The 21,064-nt window shown below is 30.9% G+C and overlaps 4 protein-coding genes across 10 annotated transcripts; all 4 read left to right on the top strand.

The window, feature by feature from the left end:
• Positions 1–431: 431 nt before the first annotated feature.
• LOC108325633 (cysteine-rich receptor-like protein kinase 10) lies at positions 432–3,817 on the top strand. 7 transcript variants are annotated; one of them, XM_052874324.1, is made up of 8 exons: positions 994–1,132; positions 1,212–1,348; positions 1,587–1,703; positions 2,028–2,161; positions 2,261–2,471; positions 2,590–2,827; positions 2,962–3,112; positions 3,243–3,806. In XM_052874324.1, exons 2-8 carry the CDS (start codon positions 1,216–1,218, stop codon positions 3,585–3,587), a joined length of 1,329 nt encoding a protein of 442 aa, XP_052730284.1. In that variant the 5' UTR covers positions 994–1,132; positions 1,212–1,215; the 3' UTR covers positions 3,588–3,806. The 7 variants fall into 7 exon arrangements, with proteins under 7 accessions (XP_017414214.2, XP_017414212.2, XP_052730284.1 ...); XM_017558725.2 differs by having other exon boundaries at positions 432–1,348; positions 2,962–3,149; positions 3,243–3,378; XM_017558723.2 differs by having other exon boundaries at positions 440–1,348; positions 3,243–3,817.
• A 583-nt stretch (positions 3,818–4,400) lies between these two features.
• LOC108324784 (cysteine-rich receptor-like protein kinase 29) lies at positions 4,401–5,471 on the top strand. The gene has a single exon (XM_017557713.2). The coding sequence runs from the start codon at positions 4,590–4,592 to the stop codon at positions 5,373–5,375; it is 786 nt and encodes a 261-aa protein (XP_017413202.1). The 5' UTR covers positions 4,401–4,589; the 3' UTR covers positions 5,376–5,471.
• A 4,132-nt stretch (positions 5,472–9,603) lies between these two features.
• LOC108325637 (cysteine-rich receptor-like protein kinase 29) lies at positions 9,604–10,602 on the top strand. The gene has a single exon (XM_017558730.2). It carries the CDS (start codon positions 9,691–9,693, stop codon positions 10,462–10,464), a length of 774 nt encoding a protein of 257 aa, XP_017414219.1. The 5' UTR covers positions 9,604–9,690; the 3' UTR covers positions 10,465–10,602.
• A 7,202-nt stretch (positions 10,603–17,804) lies between these two features.
• LOC108325634 (cysteine-rich receptor-like protein kinase 44) lies at positions 17,805–21,064 on the top strand. Its single transcript, XM_052874323.1, has 7 exons — positions 17,805–18,693; positions 18,794–18,910; positions 19,054–19,208; positions 19,306–19,516; positions 19,608–19,845; positions 20,256–20,406; positions 20,527–21,064. Exons 1-7 carry the CDS (start codon positions 17,862–17,864, stop codon positions 20,875–20,877), a joined length of 2,055 nt encoding a protein of 684 aa, XP_052730283.1. The 5' UTR covers positions 17,805–17,861; the 3' UTR covers positions 20,878–21,064.

The raw sequence follows: 21,064 nt of genomic DNA, 5'->3' as shown, positions 1-21,064 counted from the left end.
AGACGTGAGGACTGGGCAGAAAGACTAAGTATATATACTTTTACAGTTCACTATTATTATGTCACAATTTCTAGGTAAAAGACAAATTGTTAAATTGTCGCAGCGTGGACTACAGATTCCAGCTGGACTGCCATTTTTAAAAAGAAGAAATGAGTTAATTTTAGTTAAAAAATTATAATTTAATATTGTTTGTAAAGAATAGACTATGATGTAGATTGTAAAATATTATTAGAATTAGAATTCAAAACAATAAATCATTGGGTTGTAAGTGTTTGGTTGGGAAAAAACAGATAACAGAAAGAAAAGTTTTTATCTATAATTTTATTTGACGAATTGAAATTTGTAATAATGAATTAATTTATTTTTCTTTCCTTACACTACTTTGGTTGAAATTCCTAGCTCTTGGCTCCTTCTCTGCCTTAAATTTCAGCCACACATGGTCTGAGTCATATGTAGTTTTGATGCCTGGAAACGAATAGCACAACATTGTACAGCATGGTCTCTGAAACAGTGCTCTTTTTCCTGTCCCTTCTTGGTATTCTTATATCTGAAGCTATTGCCGAGCCAGACTACCAATACAATTACACAATCTGCTACCAAAGTGGAGACTATGCTCCTAATACCACCTACCACACTAATCTCAATACTGCTCTTTCAAGGCTCACTTCTAACACCCAAATTGATTATGGCTCCTACAACTCCTCCTATGGCCAAGACTCTGATAGAGTCTACGCAACTGGCCTTTGTAGAGGAGATGTTAGCCCACATACTTGCCTTACTTGCCTCAATCATTCTACTTCCCTTCTCATAAAGTACTGTCCACATCAGAAGGAAGCTGTGGGAGTATTTGATTTATGCATGTTACACTATGCAGATCACTCGATATTTGGTTACCAAGACTCTAGTTTGCGCGTTTATTTTTGGTGGGAAACTAATGTAACAGATTGGAATCAGTACAGTTATGTGCTGAACAAGTTGCTGTTAAAACTAAGAGAGAAAGCCGCATCAGCTGACTCCTTTCACGGAAGTAAATTTGCTGCAGGAAATGCAACAGGTCCGAGTTCTGAAACTGTGTACGCCGTTGTTCAGTGCTCACCTGAATTGACTGTGGCAGAGTGCGACGACTGCTTAGGTGGTGCCTTTTCAGAAATATCCAAATATTGTAATAACAGAATAGGTTGCGCAGTTGTTAAATTAAGCTGTAATTTCAGATATATGAACTCCAGCTTCTATGAGCCTACTGCGGATACACTAGCACTACAACTGCCACCACAAGGATTTGCATCTCCTCCTTCTTCATCACCTACACCATCCACCACTTCAAACTCTTCAGAGATTTCTTATCATGGTATTAATTGTTATAATTTTCAGCATGGTTTGAATTACTACTGATTCCCAATTTAGTACATCTTAATTAAAGTTAAACCTCTCTCGGACATATATGTCGAGGGAGATTTTATTATTTAGTACATAAGGGTATTTTAGACTTAAAAATTCCAGCACCTTAGACCCTCTGTTTGGTGACTAAATTTTGATATCTCTCTGACGAGGATTTTTTACCCAGAAGAGATGTTCGGTTTATGCAGGAAAGAGCAACAGACCACAACCTGTCAACGCCAAGTACGTTGTGCCAGTTCTTGTCTTTACTGGGATGCTGATTTTTATTTGCATCTATTTAAGAGTCAGGAAGTCAAGAAAATATAGTAAGTTCAGATGTTTAATTAATCTGTTGTATAAGAGTCGATATTTTTTCCTGCAAGATGAATCAATTTTCCTTTTCCTTTTTCTTGGCATTGACAAGGAATATGACATTTAAGAGAGATTTTCTCTAAAATAACTTTACTAACAGGGAGTTAGGAACAAAAATCAAAAAGGGAATACAACTATTTTTAATAAATTAATTGCTTGCATATGGTACTTGATCTATTGAATAATTGCCTTGGAAAATATTACTTTTGCATGCTGGACTTTTAATTTCCATTTGACAAACTCAACTGTAATAGCTTAAAACTATCTCCCCCATCCAGGTGAAGCTAAGGTCGATGATGAAATTATACAATTAGAGTCATCACGATTTGACCTTGACACCATCAGAGTCGCTACAAACAACTTCTCTGATGAAAACAAGCTAGGACAAGGAGGATTTGGACCTGTTTACAAGGTAAACATTCCACCCTTACGATTAAATTTATCTGAATGTCAAAATGTGATTGTTGACCAATTTTACATGCACGAAACACTGTTACCATGACATATTCAGGGCACGCTCTTCAATGAACAAGTAGTAGCAGTCAAAAGGTTATGTAGCAACTCTGGCCAAGGAGATATTGAGTTCAAGAATGAAGTACTATTAATGTCAAGGCTTCAGCACCGAAATTTAGTTAAGCTCCTTGGTTTCTGTTTTGAAAGAGAAGAACGACTCCTTGTCTACGAGTTTCTTCCCAACAAAAGTCTTGACAACCACATATTTGGTATGCTTGTTTTACTTTATACTGCTAGTCAATCACATAATTTCTTCTGCATGACTAAATGAAGAAAGATTTTTACTCTAGTTTAAAACATTAAGTCATTGTACTCATTGGCAAATAGATCACATCGGGAGAGCACGTTTGGATTGGAAAAAACGCTACAGTATAATTAAAGGCATTGCTTATGGCCTTCTTTATCTTCATGAGGATTCTCAGCAGAGGATTATTCACCGAGATCTCAAATTGAGCAATATTCTTTTAGATGATGACATGAATCCTAAGATTTCAGATTTTGGTTTTGCAAGGCTTTTTAATGTGGATCAAACTCAGTTTAATGCAAGTAAAATTGCAGGAACCTTGTAAGTATCAAAATATTATAAGCTGTTTAGTTTCTGATACGTGTCCTTAACTAGTACAGGCGAGGAGAATGGACTATTGTCCAAAGAACTGGTAATGTTTGTAGCTAATTGAGCCTGTTCTTGTTGACATGCAGTGGATACATGGCACCTGAGTATGCAAGACACGGAAAACTCTCGATGAAGTTAGATGTCTTCAGTTTTGGTGTAATAATGCTAGAGATTGTAAGTGGCCAAAAGAATGGTGGATTTCGTAATGGAGAGAACGTGGAGCATCTATTAAGCTTCGTATGTCTACCCTTTTAATCTTCTCTGACTTTGCAAGGTTTATAACGGAGAATTAGGCAGTAACTAATCCATTTAAAATGGTAAAAGTGAAAAACTGGAACTAATGTTTTTTCATATCAACTTATTGCAGGCTTGGAAAAACTGGACGAAAGGGAGAACAGCAAATATTATAGATCCGACCTTACAAAATGGTTTGAGATTTGAAATAGTGAGATGCATTCACATTGGACTACTTTGTGTTCAAGAAAAGGCTGCTGATAGACCAACAATGGCATCAGTGATGCTTATGCTTGATAGCCACTCTTTTGCTCTACCAGCTCCATTGCAACCTGCTTATTTTATGAAAAATAGTCGTTTAACAGTTACCCAGTTTTCGATGTGTAGTTCTATGGAAACAGGGTCAAGTGAACAGAGAAGTTTCTATGCTGATGGATCAGCTAATGAAGCTTCAATTAGTAGTCTATATCCTCGTTAAATATGAATCACACGATTATACTCAAACGTAATGATCGTTACTGCAATTAAATGTAACAAGCTATACAGATACACGGTCTTTTCTAGTGCTAAGAAGATTGAAGAATTTGTTCAACGGCCATTCTGTAAAAAAGATCTACTATTCTATTCTTTTTAAATACATTCATTTATTTGATAGATTAGTGTATTTAATTAGGAAATGCAAGATTAAAAGGCGGGCGGGTATGGGTGGAGGAGATGCATTTCATTTTGTAGACAATAAAAAAAGAAGCAAAGATGGCTGTTTGAAGAACTTATCTGTAATTATTTTTAGTAAAAAGATAAAAGAATATTAGTTTTACTTATAACAATACTTACTTTACTTTATTTCTACTAAAAGAGAAAATTATGCACACAAATCCAAGATAAATATTTCCACACAAATCTTACATTGTTTCTTTTGAATGAATAGATGAAGAAAAAGATTTTTTGACTCTAAACTTTAAATAATTGTACTCTGTCGGCATATAGATCCCACGAAGCATGCACATTTGGATCCTTTTACTTATAAAATTTTTTGAGCGTCCAGTAAACATTTTCATATATACTTTTTTGCTGGATGCTACCCATTCAAAGTAAGGACTTGGTATTGTTTTATAGAGCAGTAAATTAATAATTTCTTCCTAGAGTGATACGTAGCTGACATGGTCTTTCTATAACACAAGCAAGAACGAATTCAGAGGAGTTTCTGAATTTAAAAAAGGATACAAATTATAATCACAATACGTTAATCAAAATTTAAAGCATTTCACCTCGTCTGAACAAGAACAATTCAAAGCATTAAGAACACGCATGGCCCAGTCTCAGTTTTACAGTTTCTTCCGTTCCCAAACATATGTGACCTCTTCCTCCAATTCTATGATAAAGTTTCGTTTCATACAGGTGCCAAACAAATTTTGTTTATAAAAGTATCAACAACACAAATCTTACTCACCAAATTCATCTCTGAAAAAACGCAAACACAATGGCCGTTTTTGTTTCCTCAAGGTTGCATTCCTATGTTTGTTGCCTCCTTTTCATAATCATATCTCAAGCCAGCGCGCAGCCAGGTTTCTTAGATTACTTCTGTCTTAGTGATGAAGGCAGCTTCACAGCCAACAGCACTTATCACACCAACCTCAACACCCTTTTGTCCAATCTCACTTCCAACACACAGATCGACTATGGTTTCTACAACCGCTCCTACGGCGAAAACAGCGATAAAGTATACGGCATTGGGTTGTGCAGAGGAGATGTTAAAGCAGATGAATGCCGCAGCTGCATAAACAATTCAACGGTCCTTCTCACACAGCTTTGTCCAAACCAGAAAGAGGCAATTGGGTGGTATGACAAGTGCATGTTGCGTTACTCGAACCGCTCGATATTTGGCCTCATGGAAACTTCACCTTTGTTTTATACGTTGGAGTTAGTGAATGCAACAAACGTGGACCGGTTCAATCAAGTGTTGGACAACTTGGTGGAGAATCTAACAGGCATAGCTGCTGCATCAGGTGACTCTCGTCGTAAGTATGCTGCCGGAAATGCAACTGCAACAAATTTAGAAACCACCATATATGGTGTTGTGCAGTGCAGTCCTGACTTGTTTGAACAAGACTGCAACCGGTGCTTGGTTGATGCTTTCTCAAGAATCGCAAGCAGCGGCAAGATAAGTGGTAGAGTTGCAACACCCAGTTGTAATATTAGATATGAAAACTTTCGCTTCTATGATGAACCTTCTACCACCGCAGATGCACCAGCACCGTCACTGTGATGTCCTTGCACTTCGCCATCACCCTTTAATTTAATGCTAAAGAAAATTCATCCAATTTCCATGGATTTGTTGGGTGTAGTATTGTTTGAAATTACAAAAATAATAATAAATATCTGAAATTGAAATTTATTTGTCATATTTAGTCTTTATGTTTGGGAGTCTAGAAACTCACTATAATTCCTCTTTAAAAAAATGAATCCCGCTGATTCAAATCTAAATAATTTAGAGAGATCATGCTTTATTTAACTACTAAATTAATTTATGCTTAGACTTAAATATAACTTTAGTACTTACAAAAGAAAAAACGCTTCTTCGCTCCCCCTTTTTTTTTCTTTTCTCGATTTGAAATTTTGAAGAATGAAAATCATACAAAAATGTTTTAGAAACTAAAGTAAAAATTGACGCATTTTATAAGTATTAAAAGCAATTATTCCAAATTTTATAGAAACGAAAAGAAAAGAAAAAAGTTATATGGACCAAAATCAATACGGAATATTTTTAGAGGGAAACAAAGTATTTATGTAATGATATTTAAAATTTAAAAAATTAAAGAAAATCCCTTCTAAATTTTGTTGCCACTATAATATTCCTCAATCATGATTTAGATTATTTCATATTTAAAAATTTTCAACACAGGACAAATAAAAATCTCACAGTACTTTGTGTTCTCCGTTCCCCCAAATTATATATAGAAACCTACGCCAATTTTTAAGCCACTACGTTTGAATTAAGATCTTGGATCTAAAGGAAAATTAATCTGCAAGTGCTACAACAGGCGTGGTTTCATTTTGTTTTCCCATATGTTTCATTGAAATAAACGCATCGTGAAGATAAACTCATTCACAACAAGGCTTATTCTAGACGATGCTAATTTCATTTCTTCAATGAGATTTTTCAGTAATCATGAGATAATTAACAAATTAAAAATAATTTTTATATTTCTTAACCAGATAAATAACTTGGGCTTTCTGGCCCAATGAGCTTAAGCCTCTTATTCATTCAAAAGCTTTTAATTGACTGCTGAAAATTCAACAACTTTAAGTAAGGTAATTTGATTTAAATTCGTATGGTAAAAGAATGTTAATTTTTTATTTTATTTGCATTAAATCCGTTCCCATATGACGTCAAAGAAGAAGATGAAGAGGGTGACGAAATTAAAATTGCTGAGTCATTGTGATTCAACTTTCCAGATATATGCAGTCATGGTAGTACAATTGAAGGGAAAAACGATGGAGTGAACAGAAAATTAAATCAGCTCATAAAGAAAATGAGGTTTCAATTTCTGAATTATATATACTTGCGCTAGATTTTGGTCATGGTGATGATATACTAATTAATACTCATTCACCATCAATACTTCAAGTCTTAAACCAAGATACAACACAGAAAGTTGTCTTGGAATTCATACAATTTGTTTGTGCAATAATGTCTTGTTTAAATAAATAGGTCACACTTTCTGTTTGTCTTGAAGGGTTTATCATGACCCTACTTTAAACATGATAAAAAAAACTTTTTATAATAAATAATTATTTAAATTCAAAAAAGTAATTAATAAAACTAAAAAATAATTTTTTTATTATAAACTAATATTTAAATTTAAAAAATAATAATTAAAAAGATAAAATTGAAGAATAAATAAATAAAACATCCTTTTTATAGTTATAGATTTAAAATCTGGTTTCTTCAATTCCATGTTTGAATGACTATTCCTATTAACTTCCTTTACCTTTTTCGGTTTTCTTCCGTTATCTTCCTGTTTTATGTAATAAGGCTCTTACATATAGAGCTTTCTTTTATTTTTGCATGAAATTTTTATATGAAAAATATATCACTTTTTCTTTTAATGTTACAGGACCCTCAAGTTGAACTCACATGCTTTTTGTCCAGATCATAAAAACATTTAAAAAAGACAATGGATCAGTAACATAATTTACTTTTAATTAAATTTAATTTAATAAAATATAAATTAAATTTTATTTTTATTTTTATTTTTTTAATAACAAATATTAGTAAAAATAACTTATTTATAAACCAATATTAAAATATCCATTAACTGTTATCCGCTATCCACATATAATTAATAATTAGATATATCAATTATTTTTTAACATTTTAAATATTCAAAAGTTCAATTTTGAAAAATGTTAATTTGTATTTTGGAAATAGGCATTCCCATGTATAAAAAGAATAATAAAAATACATTTTGGAATAAGGGTACAGATAAGGTAAATTTGGAATCTATTTTATGATTAAAGGAGAATTATTTATCTTTAATTATCAAAAGAAAATTCTTAAATAATAAATGAAAAAAATATATAATTAGAGACCAATTTCTTAATTAAAAATTAATTTTAAAACTAATTTATTTGATAATCAAAATCTTATTAAGTAATGTTAATGATAAATTTAAATACCAATTTATAATAGAAATTATTTTGGTTACAAATTTAAAAATTAATTATAATTTTTCATTCAATTATTTTAATCATCAATAATTTTTAGTTTATAAATTAGTATTTAAATTAATTATTTTTAATCACTAAAATTGATAATTATTTAATTTTTTTTAATGAATTAAAAAATTGAAGAAAGTTTTTTTTTAAATCAAAACTGGTGTCACGTTATATGATTTATATTATAAAATATCACATCACAAGAAATAAAAACAAAAAAAAAAAAACATAACTTATAGAGTAAAAATAAAGAAGAGTAAAAATAAAAAAGAATAAAAAATATATAATTTATATACATCTAAAATGTGAGATTATTATAGAAAAGAAAAAACTATTTATGTCTTCCATTATAAGTAGTATATTAATATAAAATAAATATTCAAAATAAAAAGGTGGAGTTAAAATCCATTTTTATAGGCAATTTTTTAACTAAAAATTTGGTCTAACTTAAGTAAATATAGCTAACAGAAGGATCTTGTTATGCAGTTAGTTCTATGGAAAAGGTTTAACCTTTATACTCTAATCAATAAGTTAAGGCAATAAGGTGAATTTTAGAATCTAACTATTTTTTTTGTTTTTAAATTGAGTTGAATATGATGAGTTAATGTCTTATGTAAATTTATTTAGGTAGAAGTCAATAAAGGACAATATATTTTTTATATTGCAAATTTTTTCAATTATGGTGGTTTTAGGATGACCTCATGGATTTGCTCAAGTTTAGGAATATATGCAGAAGAAAAAAAATCATTATAGAACCTTCAAAGTAGCCAAGTTGAATAAAAGTAAATTTTCATGACAACCGAAACTTTCAAATAGTTTCCTGTGTTGCGATCGTGTTTGAAGTTTATGATAAAAAAATCGAAAAGAAATATGTATTTGAAGAAAAATGGAGTGAAAGAGAGAAAGTTGAGTCAGATATATGATAAAAATAATCCTTAAAAACATGAGCGGACAAGTCCATCAGATCACATCTAGATGTAGCTTAGTTAAAGTATAAAGAATCGTGATAATAAACTTTTCACCATTGATTAATTATCAAATAAAATACAAATTTTGGTAAGTACTATAGTTTTATTTAATAAATCACCTTCTAACTATAATTTGAAAAGGCAAACTAACAATTGAATCTATAAAAAAAAATATAATAATATTTTGACACACGTAATTTTTTTTACATTAATTTAACAATATTATTTTTTTATTTCTTTCTTTATTTTTTCTTTTATAAATATAATTTTTTATAATTATTTTATCCCATGTCAATGGATCATTTGTACTTTAGTCAAAGAAATTATAAGAATATCAAAGATGATCATATCCATAATAATCCCTCTACTTGACTTATGGTAGGGATCCCGTGGTTAACGAAATAGTTTTTTCTTCTAGAGGGTATACTCATTTATTACTTTTATTTGAACATTCTAACCGCTCCATAATTGACTGATTATTTAATCCTACAAACACACCCGGCGACTAATAAAGAGAAGTTTCTATGTTGAAAAACATTTAACGAATCAAGTACATAAACCTTTTTTAATTCCCACGAAGTACAAAAGATTACGTGTTATTGTTCAAAACTCAACATTTTCTCCCATTGTTAAAACAAAAATTCAAAGAATCGATTTTGGACACAGAAGGCACTACCAGTCTCTATTTTTCAGTTTCCTTTCATTTTCCGCCAAAGAATTGTGAAACTAAGTGTCGTTTCAAACACGGTTCCAAGCCAAAGAAATTTGCTTTATAAAAGCAGCAACAACACAAACTCTTACACACCAAATCACTTCACTCTCTCGATATTGAAGTTGATTAATCTCTGAAGCCTGAATTTGTTACTTGTTATTCGAAGAAACAGACCAACCATAATGGCTGTTGTTTCGTCTAGGTCCTTTGTTTGTTGTCTCCTTTTCCTTTTCATTGTCGTATCTCAAGCCAGCGCCCAGTATAACTATGTATACTGCGATAACAACGAAGGTAACTACACAGCCGGTAGCACTTATCAAACCAACCTCAACACCCTTCTATCCAATCTCACTTCCAACACACAAATCGACTATGGTTTCTACAATTTCTCTTACGGCCAAAACAGTGACACGGTAAACGCCATTGGGCTGTGCAGAGGAGACGTTGAGCCAGACGAGTGCCGCAGTTGCCTCAGCGATGCCAGAGACAATCTTACACAGCTTTGTCCAAACCAGAAAGAGGCTATTTTGTACCATGACAGGTGCATGTTGCGCTACTCAAACCGCTCAATATTTGGCTTAATGGAAACTCAACCTTCGTACTATATGTGGAACGCAAACAATGCAACGGAAGTGTACCAGTTCAATCAAGTTCTCAACAACTTGCTGAGGATTCTAACAGGCATAGCTGCATCAGGTGACTCTCGTCGAAAGTATGCAGCGGCAAAGGCAGATGCTTCAAATTATCAAACCATATATGGTGTTGTTCAGTGCACTCCTGACTTGCCTCAACAAGAATGCTACCGCTGCTTGGTTGGGGCTATTGCAGAAATCTCAGCTTGTTGCAGCAGCAGGATAGGTGCTAGGGTTGGCAGACCCAGTTGCAATATCAGATACGAAAATTACAGCTTCTATGAACCTACTGCATATGCACCGGCCCCTGCCCCGTTAATGTGATGCGTCACTTCCACCATATCCATCTATATAATACTTATACAAAATTATTCGTAAATAATGATTGTGATAGATTGAATAAAGGTGGCTACTATTACTTAGCCATATATGATTTATGCGACCGCCCTAGGAATAATTTCTTTATGTATTGTTCTTACACTTATTACTTACGATTGTGTTTCTTTCCTACCTGATTCTGTTTAATTGCATTTATCATTTCCATCAAGTTTTCGTATACCTTAATTTTCCCAAAGCCTTGTTTGTTTGTATACGATAATATGATAATACGGGGATCAAACTAAATCTGTTCGAAATCTCAAATTATTAAAAATTGTAAACATTAAATACTATGATCTATTTTTTTTTTTAAAGTCTAACGAAAAAGTGTTTAAAATAGTAAATGTTGGAAAACAATTACAACTTTTAACTTAATTGATTCAAGGTTCAATAAATTGAAGAATAAATTGAGTCCGATTGCATCTAATAAAAACAATTCAATTAAACCAAAATTTTAATTGCACTAGTGCAAAAAAGACCTTAGGTTATCTTTTACACGTCTGACCCTCGAATATACAACGTAAAAAATGACGTGTGACATTTTTCATAAATAAAACAACTATTTAGACGTCGGATATGGAAGGGTCCGACGTTTAAATACTCATATACGTCGGCTCCCCCGAATAGACACCAAAACTAAACGAAAAAGTTAAAAAAAATAATAATTTTTTATTATATTTAGACGTCTGTTATGGAGGGAACCGACTTCTGAAGCACTTTAGACGTCTGTTAATTGGGGAAACGGACGTCTAAACCCTAAACCCTGAAATTTAAAAAGTTACTTTTTGACTCCATTTAAATGTCTGATCCCGCCACTCTGTCTTCTGAAGCACTTTAGAATTCTGTTAATTGGGAGAACCGACGTCTAAACCCTAAATCCAGAAATTTAAAAAGTCACCTTTTGACTTCGTTTAGACGTCTAATCCCGCCACTCCGACTTCTGAAGCACTTTAGACGTCTTTTAATTGGGGGAACCGACGTCTAAATTTTGGCATTAAAACACCGTGAACCTAAGACAGCCGTTATGCGCACTCATTGTTCATCATCTTCGTCGCGTTTTCTCTCTACGGGTTACACTTTTCAGGTTCATTTTCTCACTTTTGCACCGCTTTAAATTAATTTTACTCCGATTACATCACTCTTTGATGCATTATCTTTCATTTGAACCGATTAAAATGCGTTTTCGTCGGGTTTTGGTGCAGTTATTCTCGTGTCTTTAGGCAGCGTTCTATGGCGGCAATTTCTTGCGTTTTGTACTCCTCCAATTCCCTCCACTACGTTTTTAAAACCATCCAATAAAAAAATGTACAATACATTCTCTTCAACTAAAATATAAAGTTGTAAACTTGAATCACCATGAGTCAGAAGCAACCTCAGAGACGTCTAACCTGTATGGATCGGACGTCTATAGAGACGTCTGACCTAAAGGGTCCGACGTCTCATTAACATCACCTATATAGACGTCGGACAGAGATCAGACGTTAAAAGCCTAAAATAACAGACGTTTAAAGTCCTTTTTGCACTAGTGTTGGATTAGATATTTGGTTTATTAAATCAATGTAATGTGATAACCACTTTTTTTAGATGGTTATAATGAAGAGAAATAATATAGGACGTTGTTGATTGTCTTCATAATTAAAATAAGTAAGTTAAATTAGTTTATATAATTCAATTAATGGTTTTCTAACTTTAAATTTAAATAAAATTAATTTTATTTCAAGTTTATTTTTTCTAATTCGAATCAATTTCAATTAAATGCCAATTACTTAAAAAAAAGTAGATTCATACATTATACATGTAAAATTTAATACTTGTTTTGAAAAAGGAGAATGCCTTTTTGCATCATGGATATCTTTCGTTTTATTGTTTACTCTCCATGTAATATAAACATATATGATCAACCTTGGTTTCGTACAAAGAGCGGTAACCCTAAACAGTGGCGGAGTTTAAGGGGTTTTGGTCCCTAATTTTTTTTTTACATAAACAAAAATTAGTATATAAATAAAGTATTTCTTTCAAATTTTACTAAATTTTATATATTTAATTTTAAATGTATATATACTTATAAAAGAAAATTTTAAAACCAAAATCTCTCACCCCAAACATAATTTAGGTGGCCAATCGTTGACTCCAAATTTTTAGGGGACACCAAATTCGTTTTTATATATATTAAAAATAAAAATTATAATTTATTCATTAATACTGTATATTATTAGAAAAAATATTGTTACTATATCTTCGCTTGTTATAAGAAAATGTGTACATAAACAAGTATATATACAAAGATAACGAGAAAATCTAACAAACATGCTTATGTTTTATTGTTAACCCTAAACCGATATTTCAACTTCTCTATTTTTATCATTTTTTCTTTAAGACGTCCATTGACTTTTCTTGGTGTGGTTTTTATGATAAAGATTGGAGAGATGATTTGAAGAAAAGTAAAAGAATATATTTGAAGGGATAGAAAGAGAATTATGATGTTGTTTGAATTAAAAAAAATATTTTATAATTTGAGTGGACTTGGAACGAACGAAAGTTTATATATGATATCATGGATATTATACATTAAAAATAGATAATTATTATTTTATTCTTGAGGAAAAATATAATATACATTTAAATGTAAGCAAGGAAAACTATATTAATTTGAAGTTAAAATTATTATTTATAAAAAATTAAAATTGAAAAAAAAATATAATTAAAAGGGGTTTATAAGAATAAATTTCAAATATTTTTTCTTAAATAATAATTTCTATATTATTATTAAAATTATTGTTAAGAAAATATATGAAATAATTAAGTTTTATTATTAGAGTTATTATAAAATTATGAAATCAAAAGTTCACATTTTATACGAAGATATTAAATCATAATAAAAACTGATTATTATTATGATTCTCTCGTTAACTTTTATTTCAGTTTTTTAATTCGTTATTTTGATTTAATTTAGTTTAATTTTTTTTAAATAAAATAAATTTTATTTTTTTTCAAATTGAAACTAAATCACTTTTTATATAAATATTATATAATATTTTTATTAAATATTTATGAAATTAAATTGTAAATTATTAGATTTAATTATCAGCATATTTTAATATTTTTTTTATTTCTTCTGTCTGGAATATATTCTCGGATAATACTTATTCTGGATGGACGAATACGAGAATGAAAAATAAATTAAATGTTTGGTGGAGGTAAAAAAGATGAAATGATTTAAAAAGTAAATAAATTAAATTGGATGTTATGTGAAACCGTAACAAAGGATAAATAATTTAAGAAAATAATGACACCCAGCTAGTAGATAAATTCTCACTCATTTTTGTCTAATTTTCTCTCTACAATCCACGGGGTAGTGTGTAGTTTGCTGCCCCCTCCTTTTAAAAAAATGTAGAGTAATAGGTTACTTTACAGTTGTTCGTATTTTATAGATAAATAAATAAGTTAATTGTAGATATAATAGATTATGAAACAAAAATGTATAATATATTATTAAATTATAAAAAATAGGTTTAGAGAATCTATATAATAAAGACAAACTTAGCGTATTTTATAAATGAATTAGTGATAAATAATTATTATATATAAGACAAAGAAATTATACAAGGGACAAAATCTAATAATTAAATCAAATAATTTATAATTAAATTTCACAAATATTCAATAAAAATGTTAATTTTAATAAAAATATCAATGTAATTTTTATATAAAAATTTAATTTAATCTCAATTTAAAAAAATAAAATTGTTTTAATTTAAAAAAGAACTAAAACTGAATTTGAATAAAAGATAATAACATAATCATAAATTAACATATTACGTGACATCGACGGGACACGTAGACAATTTTCTCTAATTAAAAAGTAAAACAAAAATTAAGAAAATTATAAATTAACATACGATATACATTGTGTATCAACGTTAACTATTTAAATTTTGTTAAAAAAATCAAATGGGCAAAATTTGCAAAAATAGAAATCTTATTAATCAAAAGAAAAATATAAACCACATTAAACAAAAGCAATGAGAATATAAACTAAAACAGTATTTAAATTATTTTATTATTAATAATAATAATATTATAGTCACAATTATTATTAAGTTTTATTTTTAGTGTTATTGTAAAATTATATTTGTATAATGAAATGTAACTTTGTATATAAAAATAAAAATTGAAAATATTAACAAAACACATAACGTCTATTTTTCTTTTGGTGACAACTTGTGTCTTTGCTTAATTTAAAAAAAGACGAAGTTGTGATGGTTAATTTAATACAAAAGAGTGAAAACATAAATTTTAGCAATTACGGTAAAGAGTTAAAAAAGAGTTAGCAATTATGGTAAAGAAAGGAACAACATTCAGGGTTTGTGGAGGGTGGTTAAATAATTTGAATGTTTTTAGCTAAGTTTTCAAAGAACTTAAAATAGATTCCACTGTGAAAACATGAATGAGAATCCATTCTAGTCTCATGCACAAAAAATGGATCCATTTCACAAACAAAAGAAATCACTTTCAACCTTTCTAAATCACTTACAATCGATTTCACAATCAACAAAATTGATTTCAGATCATCACAGATATACCTAGAATCGATTCTAAACCACTATAATTAATTTTATTATATAAAAAATACACTCAAAATCGATTCCAACCGCTTCTTAAGACACTCATTTACGTCCTACATCATGCACAACGTATTTCAAATTAAAATGAAGGTCATTTTTATCGACCTAATAACGGCTCGATACCGGGTAGAATAGAAGAATTAGAAGCCCGATACCAGGTGGAATAGAAGAATAGAATGTTCACTTAGAACTCATTAGGATAGACTCTAACCTGGCTCTGATACCATGTTAGAAGTGGACTTGAGCCTAACTCAACCCCACAAAACCAGCTTGTAGAGTGAGACTTCCAACACATCCAAAGTATCACAAATCAGCTGAAAAAAACCGTGATAAACTCGCACATCCATCCTCATAATTTCACTTTAAAAGTGTCATTTACAAAAATAAACAATCTTAAGATGTATGGATATTCATTCCAACTTTTGAAGTTTCAACGTGGTATTAATATTATTTAATTAGTTCATTTTATATTATTTTGAAAAAATATGGTTGTATCTTATAATGATAGTTTTTATGATCTGAGTAAAGTTTGGTATGAAGAATTACAAGTTATTATAATATATTTTAATAACGGAATCAGATTGACTTGAATGCCAATCCTTCTTAAATATAGAATTCAGCAGAAAATGATCCGGTTAGCGAGATTATAAGCAACTTGTTACATATTTGTTTCAATGACGTTTTTAAGAATAAATTATCCCTCTAGAAAGAAGAACGAAGGCCACCCGTAATATATGGAAATTAAACAAAACTAATGCCAACATGTTGAAGACGAATACTTTAGCAACCAGCAAACAAAATCTTCCTTTTTTTTATATTGGAAAACTAAGAAACTTTTATGATTGAAACAGATACTTTGTAATAATGATTAAAAAATAGTATGATATATTAACAAAAACAACAATAAGTGACATCAGTTGATAATTAACAATAATTTCAATGATCGTCAATAAGAAAAATAACTATAATAGACGTTAACTTGAAAGAAAATTCATTGAAATGACTTAAAAAAAAGGATATTGAGCTGACAATTACGATACCTAATTAAGTCAATGACGTTTTGAATCTGTAAACTTAAACGCGGCAGTTCCGTCTCTATCAGGCAACCTTCTAAGAAGGTGTCAGTCCTTTCATATACATTTTTTATACCATCAAAATTAATGGTCCTATAGCTACCCCTCATGTCAAAGCCAAATAAAATACTTGTATCATGAATGACTTTTAGATAACTTCTTTACATCTATTTCAACTTTCTACTTTCCCTTCCGAATCTTTCAAAAATGCCACCTATTAAAAACTACATAAATAATATTTTAAATAAAAAATTCTATTCTAGTTTTCTTTATTTTTTAATTTGTATTTTTCAGATACTGACTAATATATACCTTTTACTAAAAATTAGAATTAGATTCGACCATCAAACATTATTTTTCACAACATTTACTGTAGTTATTTAAAGTGATGATAGATAAACTAATTAATACAACTAATACTTTATCTTACTATCGTTTTGAATGTTTCAACATGTTACGTCCATTTTATATAGCCTTCATTCTCCACAACAATAATCTATTCTAAACTTAAAAAATTATCTTTAATTCTTCTATTTTTAACACAAGTCAATTTATGTAAAATATGAAAATTTATAATATATATATATATATATATATAATTTGAATTGAGTTATTTACACTACTTCTCCTTTTAAAAGATTTTATGTACCAATAAAGAACAATAATATGAAATGATTTATAGTGTCTGAAAATTTTAAAACAGCAAAGTCGCTGTTTTACAGTCTTGGTATACCTCCAAAAATAATTTTGTGAATTATATATAATAACAAAGGAGCTTGTTCAAAATGAGTCTTTTTCATGAAACATTTTTACCTTTTAACAAAAAAAAAGTCGTATTATTTACTAGCAAGAACAATTTTTTTTAATATCATATCATTTGAAAAAATAATCTAGACGTGTGAATATAAAAATTAAAAAAGGTTCGAAATTGATTAACTTATTTTTTCAGGATTTTTTTCTTTCACGTTTAATTTTTTAATTTTAAAAATGTGTGAATTTAATTTTTTTAATTAAATTTAAAATATTAATTAAATTTAATTAAAATAACTAAATTTACCTATTTCTAAAGTTAAACGAATAAATTAGAGCAAAGAAACTAATTTTAGTTTTATTTAAAATTAAAAAAATAAAGACATATTTAAAAGGAAATGACGTCTAGTAGACGAAGAGTTCCAATAAATGAGATTTTTTAAAGAACTCTATTGAAAATGGTGAAAATCCAAATAATTCAACGCATTTAAATTATATTTGTTAAGCGTTGGCTTTTTTGGTTTCACCGCATATATGAGCTGATTGAAAACTTCATATTTCACAGTATTCCGTGTTTGTATCAGTCCTGTCTTTTACCCACTTCTGTCCTAATCAGCTCGACGAGGCTACGCTTTCAAACTTTTTAATTTTGACTACAGAAAATGTGTGTTTTTCGTTGAATACTCTTGCTTCTAGACTACGTACTTTTCAGTGTAAGCAACTCACCATTATAAGGACAAATATTAATCATAAGTCTCTTTGACTTAGTAACATTTAAAAAGAAAAGCTATTAAAAACGATATAAAAAGAGATGTAATATGTTAAATGAAAACTAGAAACCAAAAGTACGAAACTTACTGAAGGAAATTCTGGTTATCAAGTGACAGCACCAATCATGATAATACGCAAAGCTTCAGTTAAGGTTGTTGGTTGTTCTGATTATGTGATGGGTGCTGTTTCTTGCATGCTTCTTTTCTTTCTCTGTTGTCTAATACCTGAAGCCAGTGCCCAGTATCTCTTCCTAAACTGCGATAACAACAACGGGAACTACACAGCTAATGGCACCTATAGCACCAATCTCAACACCCTTTTATCCACTCTTTCTTCCAACACAGAAATCAACTATGGTTTCTACAACTTCTCCCATGGTCAAAACTCAGACAGAGTCAACGCCATTGGGCTGTGCAGGGGAGATGTGGAGCAAAATCCGTGCCGCAGTTGCCTCAAAGATGCCGGAGGCAATATCACAGAGCTTTGTCCAAACCAGAAACAGGCTGCTATATATTATGACAACTGCATGTTGCGCTACTCAAACGACTCAATATTTGGGGTCTTGGATATTTCTCCCCACTTTTATATGTGGAACTCAAATAATGCAACAGGAGCGGCTGAGTTCAATCAAGTGCTTCAAAACTTATTAAGGGAACTGAGAGATAAAGCAGCATCCGGTGACTCCCGTCGTAAGTATGCTACGAATAATGACACAACTACCAATTTTCAAGCCATATATGGTCTTGTGCAATGCACCCCTGATTTGACTCAGACACAGTGCAACGATTGCTTGGATGAGGCTATCTCACGAATCCCAACTTGCTGCAACGACAAGAGAGGTGGTAGAGTTGTTGGACCCAGCTGCAATATTAGATATGAAGATTATCGCTTCTATGAACAGACAACGATAATAGACCCAGAGACACCACCACCCACAATTAACACTTCCACGGAAGGTACTTATCATTATATTTTGCTTCTCAATAGCCTAATAATTACAGTTGAGTTCACGATCCTCCAAGTGTCTAACCCAGCACAGGGTTCTTGTTTTTTCAGAAAGTAGCAACACAACAACAATTGTCATTGCCGTAGTTGTGCCTACTGTTGCTGTTGTTTTTCTCATCTGTCTCTTCATTTGTTTAAGGAGGAGAAAGGCAAGGAAAAATCTTGAAGGTAAGTCCACTTATCAATTTATTGTGATATTTATGTCCAATTCACTCCTACACTGTTACAATAAATTATGAACACCGACAGCGGTATTGTTCTTTGAACGTATTAAAAAAACTAACTAGTTTAAATCCGTTCCCCATGTAAAGTTAAAAAAGAAGAAAGAGAAGAAGAAGATGAAGATGAGGATGAAATTAAAATTGCCGAGTCGTTGCAATTCAACTTTGACACAATACGAGTTGCTACCGAGGACTTCTCTGATTCTAATAAACTTGGACAAGGCGGATTTGGAGCTGTTTACCGGGTAAGTAACTCAGTTGAATTCAGACACGCATCATCAAAACATGCTATTACAGCCGTTTGCAAATTATTTACTGTACCTGACAGAGGTATATTTCCAGGGTAAACTCTCCAATGGACAGATAATTGCAGTGAAAAGGTTGTCAAGAGATTCTGGGCAAGGAGATGTTGAATTTAAGAATGAAGTGGTTTTAGTGGTGAAGCTTCAGCACCGAAATTTAGTTCGGCTACTCGGTTTCTGCTTGGAAGGAAGAGAAAGACTACTTGTCTATGAATTTGTTCCCAATAAAAGCCTTGATTATTTCATATTTGGTACTTTTTATCACTGCATAAATACAATCCTGTTCTATCGTTACAAACCTAATTATTCAGAGTTAAAAACTATTGGCGGCTATATATGCAGATCCAGCCATGAAAGCACAATTGGATTGGGAAAAGCGCTACAAAATCATTAGAGGTATTGCTCGAGGTCTTCTCTACCTTCACGAAGATTCTCAACTACGAATTATCCATCGTGATCTCAAAGCAAGCAACATTCTCTTAGATGAAGAGATGAATCCTAAGATAGCAGATTTTGGCATGGCAAGACTGGTTTTATTGGATCAAACTCAAGCAAACACAAGTAGAATTGTTGGAACCTAGTAAGTATTAAAATATGTTACACCTTGTTAGTGGTTGAGAGTTTAATGTCAATCAACCATCTAAGAAAATTTATTGGATACAATAACTCAACTCAAATAAAAGATAAAATTAAGATAATAAACAATAATATAATTTTAGTAAAAAGAAAAAAAAATGGTTTATAAAATGATATTCTTATTTTACTTCTATCTTATCTTAGATCCTAATAGTTTTATCGTTACTCTTCACAAACCATGAATTAGTAACTGTTGAAAGAGTTTGAGTCTTAGACAGTTGTTAGAATCTATCTGTTTCATATGGCTGGGTGATACCTAAAAAACCTTTAACAGTAATTCAGAATTAAAGCTGCCAATGGTATTAGAAACTGAAACAAAACGAAATTAATAATCCTTTTCATATTGGTCTGCAGTGGATATATGGCACCAGAATATGCAATGCATGGACAGTTTTCAGTGAAATCAGACGTCTTTAGTTTTGGTGTACTGATTCTTGAGATTGTAAGCGGCCAGAGAAACAGTGGAATTAATAATGGGGAGAATATGGAGGATTTACTAAGCTTCGTAAGACTTTCTTTTGTCACTGTTGCTTCTTCTTTACCACCTAAATTATGAATTAGAAGATTAGATGGTCCAAAACGTTAATGTAGAAGCGAATCCTTGATCTGATAACAAATTTTGCAGGCTTGGAGAAACTGGAAGGAGGGGAAGGCATTGAATATTGTAGATCCATCACTTAACAACAATTCACGGAATGAAATGCTGAGATGCATCCATATTGGGTTACTCTGTGTTCAAGAAAATTTAGTTGACAGACCGACCATGGCTACCATTATCCTGATGCTTAATAGCCATTCTCTGAGTCTCGCTATTCCAGCCGAACCTGCATTTTATATGAACAGTAGAACTAGAAGCTTTCCAGGGATGCAGTCATGGGAGTATAATTCAAGGGAAATGGGATCAAGTGAACCAATACTTAAATCAGCTCAAGAATCAGAAAATGAAGCTTCAATTACTGAGCTATACCCTCGCTAGATGTTCATCAAAGGGGATTCATTTATCATCTTTGTTTCTTTGCTTAAAACAAAACAGAATGTCTTCTAGTCTGCAGAATTGAGTTAAATACATCTCACATCCTTTGCCAAAACTGAGATTGAAAATATCCAAAACTTTTTAACCGATTCCACATCACATCAACTAATCTCACAAATATCCAAAAATA

Source organism: Vigna angularis, chromosome 3 (assembly GCF_016808095.1).
Source record: "Vigna angularis cultivar LongXiaoDou No.4 chromosome 3, ASM1680809v1, whole genome shotgun sequence".
Lineage (NCBI taxonomy): Eukaryota > Viridiplantae > Streptophyta > Magnoliopsida > Fabales > Fabaceae > Vigna > Vigna angularis.
Note: the sequence above shows the minus strand (reverse complement) of the source record. Positions and strands in the feature narration are given on the sequence as shown.

Bases quoted from the DNA above. Each gene is read 5' to 3' on its own strand.
- LOC108325634 (XM_052874323.1), top strand. From the start codon at position 17,862: ATGATAATACGCAAAGCTTCAGTTAAGGTTGTTGGTTGTTCTGATTAT. The intron at 18,911-19,053 runs GTAAGTCCACTT...CCCCATGTAAAG, and splicing joins GGCAAGGAAAAATCTTGAAG to TTAAAAAAGAAGAAAGAGAA. The intron at 19,846-20,255 runs GTAAGTATTAAA...ATTGGTCTGCAG, and splicing joins AGTAGAATTGTTGGAACCTA to TGGATATATGGCACCAGAAT.
- LOC108325637 (XM_017558730.2), top strand. From the start codon at position 9,691: ATGGCTGTTGTTTCGTCTAGGTCCTTTGTTTGTTGTCTCCTTTTCCTT.
- LOC108324784 (XM_017557713.2), top strand. From the start codon at position 4,590: ATGGCCGTTTTTGTTTCCTCAAGGTTGCATTCCTATGTTTGTTGCCTC.
- LOC108325633 (XM_017558723.2), top strand. From the start codon at position 496: ATGGTCTCTGAAACAGTGCTCTTTTTCCTGTCCCTTCTTGGTATTCTT. The intron at 1,349-1,586 runs GTATTAATTGTT...CGGTTTATGCAG, and splicing joins TTCAGAGATTTCTTATCATG to GAAAGAGCAACAGACCACAA. The intron at 3,113-3,242 runs GTATGTCTACCC...AACTTATTGCAG, and splicing joins TGGAGCATCTATTAAGCTTC to GCTTGGAAAAACTGGACGAA.